Here is a 15,000-nt window from a genome sequence, read left to right on the forward strand (position 1 = left end):
TGTGTGTGTGTGTGTGTGTGTGTGTGTGAGTGTGAGTGTGTGTGTGTGTGTGTGTGTGTGTGTGGACTCCTGTGTGTGTGTGTGTGTGTGTGTGTGTGTGTGTGTGTGTGTGTGTGTGTGTAGGACCAGCCCATGGGGGGGTGTGAGGTGACCAGGACCGTCTCAGACGTCTCGGCCGTCTACAGGTTCACCCCCAAATACGTCCTGAAGGCCGACGCCAAAGTCACGGTACGACTCACGCACACACACACACACACACACACACACACACACACACACACACACACACACACACACACACAATGATGTTGTAGGCTAATGTAGGAGAACTGGCATGATTAAATGGTGTTTGAAGCCTTTCTGACTAGTAGTGATTCTTCTAACTGGACCCTGGAATTGACAGATTATTATTTCTTATGATGACTGATGGAGATGATTCACTCACTTAGACAGATTTATTGTAAATTAAAGTCTATCAAACTATCTATCTATCTATCTATCTACTATGTCATAAAAGGTGGGAACTTATATTTCAGAAAGACACAGGAGGAGCTGTCGTTGGGGATGTAGTTTCCGCCTGTGAGACATTCTTGACGCACGTCTGACTGAAGCCAGCCTGTAAACCTGCTTAGGCTAACCCTAACCCTAACACACGTCTGACTGAAACCAGCCTGTAAACCTGCTTAGGCTAACCCTAACCCTAACACACGTCTGACTGAAACCAGCCTGTAAACCTGCTCGCTGCCACGTTTGTTCTGAAGGGTTGGTTGCATATTACTCTAATGATTTCATGTGTGTGTACCTGGGGGGAGGTGTGTGTGTGTACCTGGGGGGAGGTGTGTGTGTGTGTGTGTGTGTGTGTGTGTGTGTGTGTGTACCTGGGGGGAGGTGTGTGTGTGTGTGTGTACCTGGGGGGAGGTGTGTGTGTGTACCTGGGGGGAGGTGTGTGTGTGTGTGTGTGTGTGTGTGTGTACCTGGGGGGAGGTGTGTGTGTGTGTGTGTGTGTGTGTACCTGGGGGGAGGTGTGTGTGTGTGTGTACCTGGGGGGAGGTGTGTGTGTGTGTACCTGGGGGGAGGTGTGTGTGTGTGTACCTGGGGGGAGGTGTGTGTGTGTGTGTGTACCTGGGGGGAGGTGTGTGTGTGTGTACCTGGGGGGAGGTGTGTGTGTGTGTGTGTGTGTGTGTGTACCTGGGGGGAGGTGTGTGTGTGTGTGTGTGTGTACCTGGGGGGAGGTGTGTGTGTGTGTACCTGGGGGGAGGTGTGTGTGTGTGTGTGTGTGTACCTGGGGGGAGGTGTGTGTGTGTGTACCTGGGGGGAGGTGTGTGTGTGTGTACCTGGGGGGAGGTGTGTGTGTGTGTACCTGGGGGGAGGTGTGTGTGTGTGTGTGTACCTGGGGGGAGGTGTGTGTGTGTGTACCTGGGGGGAGGTGTGAGTGTGTGTGTGTGTGTACCTGGGGGGAGGTGTGTGTGTGTGTGTGTGTGTACCTGGGGGGAGGTGTGTGTGTGTGTACCTGGGGGGAGGTGTGTGTGTGTGTGTGTGTGTGTACCTGGGGGGAGGTGTGAGTGTGTGTGTGTGTGTACCTGGGGGGAGGTGTGTGTGTGTGTGTGTGTGTACCTGGGGGGAGGTGTGTGTGTGTGTACCTGGGGGGAGGTGTGTGTGTGTGTGTGTGTGTGTGTGTGTACCTGGGGGGAGGTGTGTGTGTGTGTACCTGGGGGGAGGTGTGTGTGTGTGTGTGTACCTGGGGGGAGGTGTGTGTGTGTGTGTGTGTGTACCTGGGGGGAGGTGTGTGTGTGTGTACCTGGGGGGAGGTGTGTGTGTGTGTGTGTGTGTGTACCTGGGGGGAGGTGTGTGAGTGTGTGTGTGTGTACCTGGGGGGAGGTGTGTGTGTGTGTGTACCTGGGGGGAGGTGTGTGTGTGTGTACCTGGGGGGAGGTGTGTGTGTGTGTACCTGGGGGGAGGTGTGTGAGTGTGTACCTGGGGGGAGGTGTGTGTGTGTGTGTACCTGGGGGGAGGTGTGTGTGTGTGTGTGTGTGTACCTGGGGGGAGGTGTGTGTGTGTGTACCTGGGGGGAGGTGTGAGTGTGTGTGTGTGTGTACCTGGGGGGAGGTGTGTGTGTGTGTACCTGGGGGGAGGTGTGTGTGTGTGTACCTGGGGGGAGGTGTGTGTGTGTGTGTGTGTGTACCTGGGGGGAGGTGTGTGTGTGTGTGTGTGTGTACCTGGGGGGAGGTGTGTGTGTGTGTGTGTGTGTACCTGGGGGGAGGTGTGTGTGTGTGTGTACCTGGGGGGAGGTGTGTGTGTGTGTGTGTGTGTGTGTACCTGGGGGGAGGTGTGTGTGTGTGTGTGTGTGTACCTGGGGGGAGGTGTGTGTGTGTGTGTGTGTGTACCTGGGGGGAGGTGTTGCGCAGGCGTGTGAAGCGTCCGTCCGTGTCCAGCTCAGAGACAGAGACGGCTCCGGAGGCGGAGGCGGCGTGGGCGATGGAGACGGAGTTGCTGGCCTCACGCTCCTCCACCTCCACGCGCTTCCTCTTCCCCCGGGTCGTCCTCACGCTGCGGCTGCTGGACTGGGCCCGCGAGACCGTCACCCGGGAGGAGGGGCTGGGGGACAGCTTCAGTCTGGGGGGGGGGGGGGGAGGAAGATAGCCAGAGTCAAGCCTCTCCTCAAGAAACCAACCAAGGCTGTTAGCACCCCTTCCAGACTCTCTGCTCTACTACTACACACTCTGGTCTCTGGCTCTTATCATGTCCCCCCTGTTCTCACACTGATCACATCTAAGCAGCGGACCACCTGCCCTCTCGATCCCATCCCCCCTCCCCTCTTCTCCAATCCATTTCCTCCGACATCCTTCCTTACCGTACCACCGTAATCAACTCCTCCTTATCCACAGGATCTGTCCTAGGGCCCTTACTATTCTCCCTCTATACCACTGGGGTCCCTCAGGGCTCTGTCCTTGGGCCCTTACTGTTCTCCCTCTATACCACTGGGGTCCCTCAGGGCTCTGTCCTTGGGCCCTTACTGTTCTCCCTCTATACCACTGGGGTCCCCCAGGGCTCTGTCCTAGGGCCCTTACTGTTCTCCCTCTATACCACTGGGGTCCCTCAGGGCTCTGTCCTAGGGCCCTTACTGTTCTCCCTCTATACCACTGGGGTCCCCCAGGACTCTGTCCTAGGGCCCTTACTGTTCTCCCTCTATACCACTGGGGTCCCCCAGGGCTCTGTCCTAGGGCCCTTACTATTCTCCCTCTATACCACTGGGGTCCCTCAGGGCATTATTGCGATGTCCACAAAAAAAACATAGTTGACGGAAGAGACAAAAAAAGGAACGTCTAAACACTACAGTGTGTTGATAACAAACGAAAAAAGATGCTTATAGCACACGCAACAGAAATAAACACAGCTGAAGAAGGCATTGTGAGATGTGTGATTTCGCCGGCAACATATTAACGCGTCATCCGTACCGCGTCTATTTAAACCACTGCTGATGACGTATCGGTCGTGAAGGGCTGTCCCATTTCATAGGGGTAGATTTCAACCCCTACGGCTTGTGGCTCTGTTCGAAGGCCTTGACTCGAAAACGAGCCATAGGGGTAGAAAAGGGAATCGGGATTGGGCCCAAGTCTCCTCTATACCAAGCTCAAGCTTAACAAGACTGAGCTACTCTTCATCTACTCCCTACCTCTCCTCCTTCCCCCTACCTCTCCCCCTCCTCCTCCTCCTCCCCCCTACCTCTCCCCCCTCCTCCTCCTCCTCCCCCCTACCTCTCCCCCTCCTCCTCCTCCCCCCTCCTCCCTCCCCCCCCCTACCTCTCCTCCTCCCCCCTACCTCTCCCCCTCCTCCTCCCCCCTACCTCTCCTCCTCCCCCGCTACCTCTCCTCCTCCCCCTCCAGCAGCTTGCGGTAGGCGTTGATCTCCATGTCGAGCGCCTCCTCCCCCTACCTCTCCTCCCCCCCCCTACCTCTCCTCCTCCCCCTCCAGCAGCTTGCGGTAGGCGTTGATCTCCATGTCGAGCGCCTCCTCCCCCTACCTCTCCTCCTCCTCCTCCCCCCCCCCTACCTCTCCTCCTCCCCCCCTACCTCTCCTCCTCCCCCCCCCCTACCTCTCCTCCTCCCCCTCCAGCAGCTTGCGGTAGGCGTTGATCTCCATGTCGAGCGCTAGCTTCACGTCCAGCAGCATCTCGTAGTCGTCCAGCTGCGTCTGGCAGCGCGCCCTGATGTCCTCCACCTCCCTCTCCTTCTCCTGCAGGAGGCGCCGCCCCCCCTCACGCTCCTGGGCCAGCGCCGCCTTCAGCTCCATCATAAGGTCCTGCAAACCCCGGGTCTGGGGGGGGGGGGAGGGGGAGGGGGGGAGGGAGAGGAGGAGGAGGGAGGGGAGGGGGGAGGAGGGAGAGGGAGGGAGGAGGAGGGAGAGGGAGGAGGAGGGGAGAGGAGGAGGAGGGAGGGGAGGAGGAGGGAGAGGGAGGAGGAGGGAGAGGGAGGAGGAGGGAGGAGGGAGGGGAGGAGGAGGGAGAGGGAGGGAGGGAGGGAGAGGGAGGGGAGGAGGAGGGAGGAGGGAGAGGAGGAGGAGGAGGGGAGGAGGGAGGGGAGGAGGAGGGAGAGGGAGGGAGGGAGGGAGGGAGAGGGAGGGGAGGAGGAGGGAGGGGAGGAGGAAGGAGAGGGAGAGGGAGGGGAGGAGGAGGGGGAGGGAGGGGAGGAGGGAGAGGGAGGGGAGGAGGGAGAGGGAGGAGGAGGGAGGGGAGGAGGGAGAGGGAGGGGAGGAGGAGGAGGGAGAGGGAGGGAGGGGAGGAGGGAGAGGGAGGGGAGGAGGGAGAGGGAGGGGAGGGGAGGAGGAGGAGGGAGAGGGAGGGGAGGAGGAGGGGGAGGGAGGGGAGGAGGAGGGGGAGGGAGGGGAGGAGGGAGAGGGAGGGGAGGAGGGAGAGGGAGGGAGGGGAGGAGGAGGAGGGAGAGGGAGGGGAGGAGGAGGGAGAGGGAGGGAGGGGGGAGAGGGTGTACAAGTTAGACAAGGATCTGTCAGAGGAGCATAGTAATAGTAAACTACACACACCTCCCCCCACACACACACACACCTCCCCCCCCCCCCCCCCCCACACACACCCACCTCCTTCTGCATGGAGGCCAGCTGGACCCTGAGGATCGCCTCCCTCAGCTCCTTCTGCGCCATGCCAGCCGTCTGCCAGCTCATCTCAGAGGACAAGCGCACATTCTCCAGCTGGGGGGGGGGGCGGGGGTTAGAGAGGGGGGCGGGGTTAGAGAGGGGGGCGGGGTTAGAGAGGGGGGGGGGGGGGTTAGAGAGGGGGCGGGGTTAGAGAGGGGGGGGGGGTTAGAGAGGGGGGCGGGGTTAGAGAGGAGGGGGGGGGGGTAGAAGTTTGAACATATTACTCCAATCCTGAGATCCTGGCTACCAGTCTCTCAGAGAATTTAATTCAAAGTACTTCTAATTACATACAAATAAATAACAAAATGGTCTTGGACCAAAATACACAATAGTCCCCCCACCCGATATTCCCACAAGGCCCCTAAGGTCAGCTGAGACTAACCAGCTAATCATTCAAGAGTGAAAACAAAACACGGTGCAGCAGCTTTCAGTCACGCTGCCGCATGCTCCTGGAACAAACTCCCTGAAGAAATCAAACAGGCCCAAACCCCAAAAATATCTAAATCTAAGCTAAAAACCTTAGGGTAGGGGGGGGGGAGGAGGAGAGGTAGCGGGGGAGGAGGAGGAGGAGGGGGAGAGGTAGGGGGGAGGAGGAGGAGGAGGGGGAGAGGTAGGGGGGAGGAGGAGAGGTAAGGGGGGGGAGGGAGGAGGGGGGGGGAGGAGGAGAGGTAGGGAGTAGGGGTGGGACGATTAGAAAATGTCATGTCACGATTATCGTGGGCAAAATAATCGCGATCCACGATATTATCGCGAGAATAAAAAATAAATTAAAAAAAACACACTGTAATCACTTTAACTTAGATTTGGTTGTATTTTTATTGAATCATGTTAATAACATTAACATCATTTTAAAAACATCTTGACAAAAATAAAAATCTTTAATAAAATCTTAAATAAGGTAATGATAAATTATAAGGTATCACTGCATAAATAAAGGAAAAAAATACTGTCAAACAAAACTTGAACACTGACACTTTTCTGTCATCAAACTGAGTGCTAGCCTTGTGGCTTAGAGACTTGAAAGCTTCAAGATAGGTTAAAGTGCAAAAATGTCAACATGTTCACTTTTTCTGCCTTTAGCTGTGCTCGGAGAGGTGTGAGTATGTGCCCACTGGCACTAAACACTCTCTCTGAAGGAACACTAGTTGCAGGTATGCATAGAAGCCTGCGTGCAACCCTGGAAAGGTGAGGCAATGGACACGGGGCCGATGCAGCCATGGTGAGAAGGCTAGCATACGTTAGTGACTGACTGACAAGGCTGACTTGACAGTCACGTTACCCATGCAGGCTGAACAATCGCGCGAGACAAATTTCTGTGAGGATATTCGCGCGCGGCTCATGTGAGAAATCTCAATTATATTACTATTTATTTATAACATACGATTATGACATCCTCCCTCTCGCCAGTTTGGGGCAACATAGACTTCTCCCCTGGTGCCACGGATAGGGGTTTCAAGCGGTGGGACAGCAAAGGGATGGTTACTATCGGACATTTATATGATACGGAAATACTACTTTCATTTGACCAATTATGTAAGAAATATGACCTACCACAAAATGAGTTTTTCAGATACCTTCAGATACGAAGTTTTTTAAATAGCCAAAAAGACACTGGCCTCTGTCACCAACCCTCTCCGCTGGAGGAGATAGTCTCTGCTGGAAAGACGAGAGGCATTCTGGGGCTTGGGTATAGAGCACTTTCGAAATATGATAAAGGCAAACCTGCATTTACGCCCAAAGACTGGAATAATGACCTGAACATTAATACTGATGCAGCAACTTGGTCACTAATATGGCAATCGGCAAACGACATCTCAATCTCTAATAGGACGAAGGAAACGCAATTTAGACTACTACAACGTTTGCCGATTACTCCCCAACTTAGACATAAAATGGATCATAACAAATCGGAAATGTGTACAAAGTGTATTACCGAGGTTGGGAGCTTTGTTCATTGTGTTTGGACTTGTAGATATATAGATGATTACTGGAAAGGTATAGTGGATAAAATTAATCTAATTCTAGATGTTACATTGGATAAGGACCCCATGTGTCTATTGTTTGGGTTGCCAGACAAACAACTTAAAAGTATGCATTCCAAAAGACTTCTGTGTATCCTCACTTTTTGTGCAAGGAAAAATATATTGCTGAAATGGATAGACTGCAAACCGCCTACAATAGCTGGATGGCACAAGGTAATTTTTGATATGATTCCTATGGAATATCTGACATAGGTCTAAGTGTAAGATAAAGACATTCTATAAGATTTGGTCTCCGTTCTTAGATTATATTGGTACCAGACTGGCTGCCATTGTAATGAAAGGTTTGGTGGATTACACTCAAGAAAGTACACAAGACTAATGTGTAACAGATCTACAATGTATGGGTCACAATATTATTTACTGTGCTGGTGTTGTGCTGCCGCTGTGTTTAGGACTGTAAGACATGGATGCTGTCTCCGATGGGGGTGATCCCCCCATATATTATGGCATTTGTTGTCATTTTCTTTTCTGTTTATTTCTGATATGTGACATGGCCTCCTCCCCCCCTGTTTTTTTGTTTTTGTTTTGTTTTGTTTGTCTTTGTTTTTTGTTTGTTAGTTTGTAAAAAAAAAAAAAAAAAAGAGAAAGAAAATTTTCTGTTATTGTTTATGGACAATGTACTGCATAACAAAGTGCAAAACTAGTTTTCTACTATTAATGGGACAATAACCTCCCCCACGGATACTAGTTGTTGTTGTTATGTCCTGTTGTGTACATGTCTCTGTGAAACTCAATAAAAATATTAACAACAACAACAAAAAAACACACATAGGTCACATACATTAATACATACAATAAAAACAGACAGATCAAATCATGATACAGGTGATGGTACTCCTGCTGGGCATTGCTGCCTGACGCACCTCCAACAGTGCCTTTAGAACAGGTGTGCTGTGACACCTCACTGAACACCTATGTGGGCCTAACTGGGTCATCAGCTGGGGACCACCAGTCAGACAAAGCAGTGTTTATAAAATATAGTGCCTATTTAAAAAGTCCAGTCATTTAAAAATAATAATAAAAATAAAATAAAAAAACGATTATGACGATTATTCAACTAATTACAATTCTCCACGATAAAGTTATCGCGGGTGTTTTTATCGCGATTAACGATAAACACGATAGTCGTCCCATCCCTAGTAGGGAGTAGATGAAGAGTAGCTCAGTCTTGTTAAGCTTGAGCTTGGTATAGAGGAGACTTGGGCCCAATCCCGATTCCCTTTTCTACCCCTATGGCTCGTTTTCGAGTCAAGGCCTTCGAACAGAGCCACAAGCCGTAGGGGTTGAAATCTACCCCTATGAAATGGGACAGCCCTTCACGACCGATACGTCATCAGCAGTGGTTTAAATAGACGCGGTACGGATGACGCGTTAATATGTTGCCGGCGAAATCACACATCTCACAATGCCTTCTTCAGCTGTGTTTATTTCTGTTGCGTGTGCTATAAGCATCTTTTTTCGTTTGTTATCAACACATTATTGTTATTGTTACTAGGGTTGGGTACCGAAAATCGGTACCGGTAGGTACCGGTTACTTTACATTCGGTATGTACCCGTACCGAATCGCAAAGGAGATTTCGGTACCTCATTTCGGTACTTTACTGGTGACTCGTGACGTCACATCGCCTGTTAAATTTCCACTCAGTGAAAGCAGCGAGTACGGAAGGATAACGAGAAGGTTGCTAATAGCAACTTCCGCTAGCGGGTTGGCATAACGCGACGCTCGACTTATGGGTGCGTTCCGTAAACTCGTTCTGGAATTCTGATCACCACTCGTGGAATGCCTTCTGTCCAATCAAATGACTTGCTCCCCTTATGACGTCGGGCCCAGTGTGCGCTGCGACGTTCTCAGAGCGAGTTTACGAACGCAAGCCTTTGATTGGACAGTGCACTCCAGGATTCGACGCGTCTGTTGATGACGTAGTGCGGATGTGTGGCTGCGTCTCTGCCAGGTGGACAACATGATCGGGGATCTCCTGATATTCGGGTACTGTGTCAGATCATGTATATATCATGTAGATATATCCTTATCCTACTACTGTGTCTGAAAAATCGTCATGTCATCATGGACCAGAGAGGGGGAGGGGAGTAGTAGTAGCTGAGCGGCAACAGAGTTTGGATTTTGACGAGGTGGAGGGCTCCAGTTCATCAGAGTTATATTTCCTCTTGGTCTTCTTGGTTCCGGGGGCTATGCAGGCCTCTTCACTAGATCCCTTTTCTAAGAATATTCTGATGTCCTTGAGGGGCTGCCGAACAAGTGTGTACTGTACTCGTATTCGAAATCAGTACCAAAGATAGGCACCCCCAGCTTAATGGAGTCCCCAAGGCTCAGGAGTTTTATTTTCATTTATTTTAATTTGAGTGTATATTTAACTAATATATATTGTGCCTCAGCAATACAAAAGTGAAAAGCTGTTTAATGTTGTCGACCGTATATATATATATATATATATATACAGTATATATATATGTCATTTTTAAAAATCAAAAGTACCGAATTAAGTACCGTTTTGGTACCGGTACCGTTTTGAAAGTATCGGTTAGGTACCGGTACCGGATAAAACCCAAACGGTACCCAACCCTAATTGTTACTGTCCTTCATCTCCTGGACACACACACACAGTTATAGAGTTATATGAGCTCTTCTGCTTGTTTTGGTTAAAACTCTCATGGTTAAACACAGAGCTATGGGGCGAGTACACAGGGCTAGTACACAGGGCTAGTACACAGGGCTAGGGTTAGGGCTAGTACACAGGGCTAGTACACAGGGCTAGTACACAGGGCTAGGGTTAGGGCTAGTACACAGGGCGAGTACACAGGGCTAGTACACAGGGCTAGTACACAGGGCTAGTACACAGGGCTAGGGTTAGGGCTAGTACACAGGGCTAGGGTTAGGGCTAGTACAGGGTTGACCTCTGACCTCCTGCTGGTGCATGTTCTTGCGGAAGGCCAGCTCCTCCTCTAGGCTCAGGCTGCGGTTCTCCAGGTCGACTCGCTGCAGCGTCTCCTCCCCCAGCTGCTGCTTGGCCCGGGACAGGCCCGCCTCCAGCTGTAACAACACAACACACAGGGTTAGACCCCGCCCCCAGGGTTACAACTTAGTCTGCCCCCCCCCCCTCAGGGTTAGACACCACCTCCTGGATGGTGTCCTGCAGGCCTCCCAGGGCTGCCCCCCCCCAGGGCTGCCCCCCCCCCCCCCCCTGGATGGTGTCCTGCAGGCCTCCCAGGCTGCCCCCCCCCCCCCTACCTCCTGGATGGTGTCCTGCAGGCCTCCCAGGCTGCCCCCCCCCCCCCTACCTCCTGGATGGTGTCCTGCAGGCCTCCCAGGCTGCCCCCCCCCCTACCTCCTGGATGGTGTCCTGCAGGCCTCCCAGGGCTGCCCCCCCCCCCTACCTCCTGGATGGTGTCCTGCAGGCCTCCCAGGCTGCCCCCCCCCCCTACCTCCTGGATGGTGTCCTGCAGGCCTCCCAGGCTGCCCCCCCCCTACCTCCTGGATGGTGTCCTGCAGGCCTCCCAGGCTGCCCCCCCCCCCCCTACCTCCTGGATGGTGTCCTGCAGGCCTCCCAGGCTGCCCCCCCCCCCTACCTCCTGGATGGTGTCCTGCAGGCCTCCCAGGCTGCCCCCCCCCTACCTCCTGGATGGTGTCCTGCAGGCCTCCCAGGCTGCCCCCCCCCTACCTCCTGGATGGTGTCCTGCAGGCCTCCCAGGCTGCCCCCCCCCCTACCTCCTGGATGGTGTCCTGCAGGCCTCCCAGGCTGCCCCCCCCCTACCTCCTGGATGGTGTCCTGCAGGCCTCCCAGGCTGCCCCCCCCCCTACCTCCTGGATGGTGTCCTGCAGGCCTCCCAGGCTGCCCCCCCCCTACCTCCTGGATGGTGTCCTGCAGGCCTCCCAGGCTGCCCCCCCCCCTACCTCCTGGATGGTGTCCTGCAGGCCTCCCAGGCTGCCCCCCCCCTACCTCCTGGATGGTGTCCTGCAGGCCTCCCAGGCTGCCCCCCCCCCTACCTCCTGGATGGTGTCCTGCAGGCCTCCCAGGCTGCTCTCCAGGCTGCGTCTCTCTGAGAGGCTGGAGGCCAGCAGAGCCTCCTTGGTGTTGAGGCTGGCCTCCGCCTCCTTCAGCCTGGCCACCGCCCCCGCCGCCTCAGACTCCTTCTTGGCATGGCTGCAACACACACACACACACACACACACACGCACACACACACACACACACACGTCTCAGCAACAAACAGCACGTAGCATGTAGCATGTAGCATGAAGACTCCTGGCACCTTTACATGTGAAACACGTGACCAGGGGCGTGGCCAGACACACACCTCCACTTCCCCAGGTCAACTACCTGGACTTCACCCTTGGCTGACTGGTTGGTTGACTGACTGGATGACTGGCTGACTGGCTGACTGGCTGACTGGTTGGTTGACTGACTGGCTGGCTGGCTGGTTGGTTGACTGGTTGGTTGGCTGACTGGTTGACTGACTGACTGACTGACTGGTTGACTCTGGGGCCTTTCAAAGGATCAACTACCAACAATTGGCTGTTTGTTGCCTGCCTGTAGTGGTGGGGGGGAGGGGGGAGTAGGGGAGCCAATTACATCCCGCCGTTTGGCTCGGGGGCATGCAGGGTGGGCGGAGCCTAGGTGACTGGGCGGAGCCTAGGTGACTGGAATGTCAGGAGAATGTGAAGTATTTCACACAGGGCTGAGAGGCACGGGGTGGGGGGCCAAAGGTGCTTCTTTTAGAAAGGAGAACATTCACATGTACATTATCAACACTTAGCAGATGCCTTTTCATCTGCGTGGATTTGACAGAAAACAGATTTGTCTAAGTAGGAAAGTCATCTGTCATCAGTAATACCAACAACAACCACACACACACACACGCACACGCACACGCACACGCACACACACACACACACAAGCTGGGCTGGACAAAAGGCCACTTTCTGTAGGGACTGCCTAACAGCTGTCCCTGAGTGTGTGTGTGTGTGTGTGTGTGTGTGTGTGTGTGTGTGTGTGTGTGTGTGTGTGTGAGAGGGTGTGTGTGTGTGTGTGTGTGAGGGTGTGTGTGAGAGGGGGTGTGTGTGTGTGTGTGTGTGTGAGAGGGGGTGTGTGTGTGTGTGAGAGGGTGTGTGTGAGAGGGGGTGTGTGTGTGTGTGAGAGGGTGTGTGTGTGTGAGAGGGGGTGTGTGTGTGTGTGAGAGGGTGTGTGTGTGTGTGTGTGTGAGAGGGTGTGTGTGAGAGGGGGGGTGTGTGTGTGTGTGTGAGGGTGTGTGTGAGAGGGTGTGTGTGTGTGTGTGTGTGTGTGTGTGTGTGTGTGTGAGAGGGGGTGTGTATTAGGGATGGACGGTTTTTCGGTTAAACCGAAAACCGGGGTTTATAAAAATAGAAACGTTTTTTTTTTTGGGAAGAATAAAATAGAATAAGAATAAAACTGGAACATGTCACATGTTTGTCGTGTGTGAAAATAACAATGATACAGTCTGAATCTGCCACGCAATGAGTGAGAGGTTTGGTCAGTTGTGAAGAATAACTGAGGATTAATATCTAATTGGGATTATATTTAAGGGTAACGAATCACTCTATGGGAAAGATAGTTGCCTTCAGTTATTGGTAGATAGGAAAGGTTTTTTACAATTACTCGCTTACATTTAATAAGATCATTTTCGCTGCTCTCTGTAAAGCGCATTGGGTCACTTTTGTGAGAAATGCGCTGTAGAAATAAAATGTGATTTGATTTGATATCAATCAATCAATCAAACTTTATTTATGTTCTATAGCACAAATCATGCATTGAATGTAACTCCAAGTGCAGTATTTACTAAACCACAATATAATAAAACAAGAGCTATACGGATCAAGAGTGTACTTGTAAATAACTTGTATAACTTGTCAAATAAATGACATGTCTAAAAAGACGGGTCACGTGACAGCTTCTCTTCAGAGCAGAGAGTGAGGAGAAAAAAAACAATGGCTAGCGTGGACGAGTTGGTGTTCAAGAAAAACACGACTTCTGTTGTATGGACTCATTTTGGTTTCGTACCAAATGACACAGGTGAGCCAGCAAACGTGGACGAGGCAGTGTGTCGACACTGCATGAATAAGGTGGTAGCCAAAGAAGGCAATACTTCGAATTTACGTCGCCATCTAAAAACAAATCACCCGCTTATTATTGCAAGGATGGTTTTGCACTGTTCACAGGCCGACGCTGCTCAAGCAGGCCCATCCACGCGACCTACCACTTCACTGGTACAGCCAACAATAATGGGTGCGTTCGCTGGGAAAGGCAAATATAAAAAGGACAGTATGCGATGGAAAACCTGCACTGTTGCTGTGACCAGGTATTTGGCTAAAGAAATGGTCTCTTTTCAGACGGTGGATAAGACATCGTTTAAGGCCATGATACAAACTCTGGACCCCCAGTACGAGCTGCCTGGACGGAAATATTTTTCTAACACTGCCATTCCGGAGCTTTATAATAAAGTTAAGCAGGAGGTTCACGTGCTGCTGTCGGGGGCAGACAGTTATTCATTGACGACAGATATGTGGTCGTCAGTCAACATGACACCATATATGTCGTTGACGTATCATACAATTACACCCGAGTGGAAACTGGAGTCGAAATGCCTTCAGACCATGTACTTTCCCGAGAGCCACACAGCGGTCAATCTTGCTGACGCGCTCGGAGACGCACTTCGGGAATGGCAACTGGACGAGAACAAACTCTCTGCAATAACCACGGACAATGCTGCCAACATTGCTGCCGCAATCAGGTCCCTGCATTGGCCGTGGCTTAACTGTTTCGGCCACAACCTTAACCTGGCTGTGACAAACGCAGTGCAGGACCAAAGACGGACGACAGACCGTGCCCTTGGACTCTGCCGGGAAATCAACGGGGCATTTTCACACAGCTGGCTGATGCCTCACCAACATTTTGCTAAATCAGACACTACAAAAAGTGCTTTTTAACGTGCTTTACTGCAGCCAGTGTAAATAAAGGGGCTACAAACATAGCCTATCGGTAAACAAGACATCACATATCCCTCAGGACTGTCTCAAATAGCTTATTTGCATAATATATATATATATATATATATATATACAAAATAAAAATGTGCAAAAATACGAAAATAGTGCAATAGATGAGGGTATTTTGGGGAACAAAAAAACACATTGTAAACCATAATGTCCATGAAACTAAAGCCCTTCATTACTGCTTTCTCACTTTTTGGAGATTGGAAGATTTTATTCAGGAATAGACATAATTGGAAAATCAATGATTATTAAAATACTGTAGTATACAGTAACAATAAGTTAGTGGAAACACCACAAACACCACAGGCCTGTTTCGGATCCGCTTTTCCATGTTTCACGTCAGGGTGATGCCTCAATAAGTGGTTCCGTAGATTTGTGGTGTTTCCACTAAATTTAACCTCCACTGCGCACAGCTTGCATATGGCTTTGCTTTTGTCCTGCTCATCTCTATCGTCATAATTTTTACATCCAAAATGCACCCAGACATCTGCCTTTAAGCCTGGTCGTTGCGTGAGATATGATACATTCTTGTAGCGCGAGATCTGGCCACGAGATCTCGTTGCGGGTTGAAGCTGCAAGCAAAAAAATAAAAAATAAAATAAAAATAAAAACATGAAAGATCGATCTCGGGATTTATGAATCGATAATCGCTCATTCAATGAAGATCGATTCAGAATCGGGAAATCGATTTTTTTAACCCAGCCCTACCTAATAATACTATTAATAATAATTATTATTATTGTAGCCTATTTCAGTACCATGGTCAGAGCCATGCATTTATCG

At 51.6% G+C, this 15,000-nt stretch overlaps 1 protein-coding gene across 1 annotated transcript in view; it reads right to left on the reverse strand.

Annotated features, from left to right (window-relative positions):
• The window catches only part of LOC308163564 (lamin-B1-like), a gene marked incomplete at both ends in the record, with an annotated part of 30,587 nt that overhangs the window by 8,242 nt on the left and 7,345 nt on the right, over positions 1-15,000 (reverse strand). Inside the window, 5 exons of the mRNA XM_080537736.1 lie at positions 2,385-2,613; positions 4,094-4,314; positions 5,092-5,202; positions 10,111-10,239; positions 11,194-11,350. Coding sequence (XP_080393862.1) covers positions 2,385-2,613; positions 4,094-4,314; positions 5,092-5,202; positions 10,111-10,239; positions 11,194-11,350 — 847 coding nt within the window. The remainder of the gene's footprint in view (positions 1-2,384; positions 2,614-4,093; positions 4,315-5,091; positions 5,203-10,110; positions 10,240-11,193; positions 11,351-15,000) is intronic.

This window comes from Nansenia antarctica (genome assembly GCF_963989245.1).
Source record: "Nansenia antarctica genome assembly, chromosome: 8".
In the NCBI taxonomy this organism is placed as follows: Eukaryota; Metazoa; Chordata; class Actinopteri; order Argentiniformes; family Microstomatidae; genus Nansenia; species Nansenia antarctica.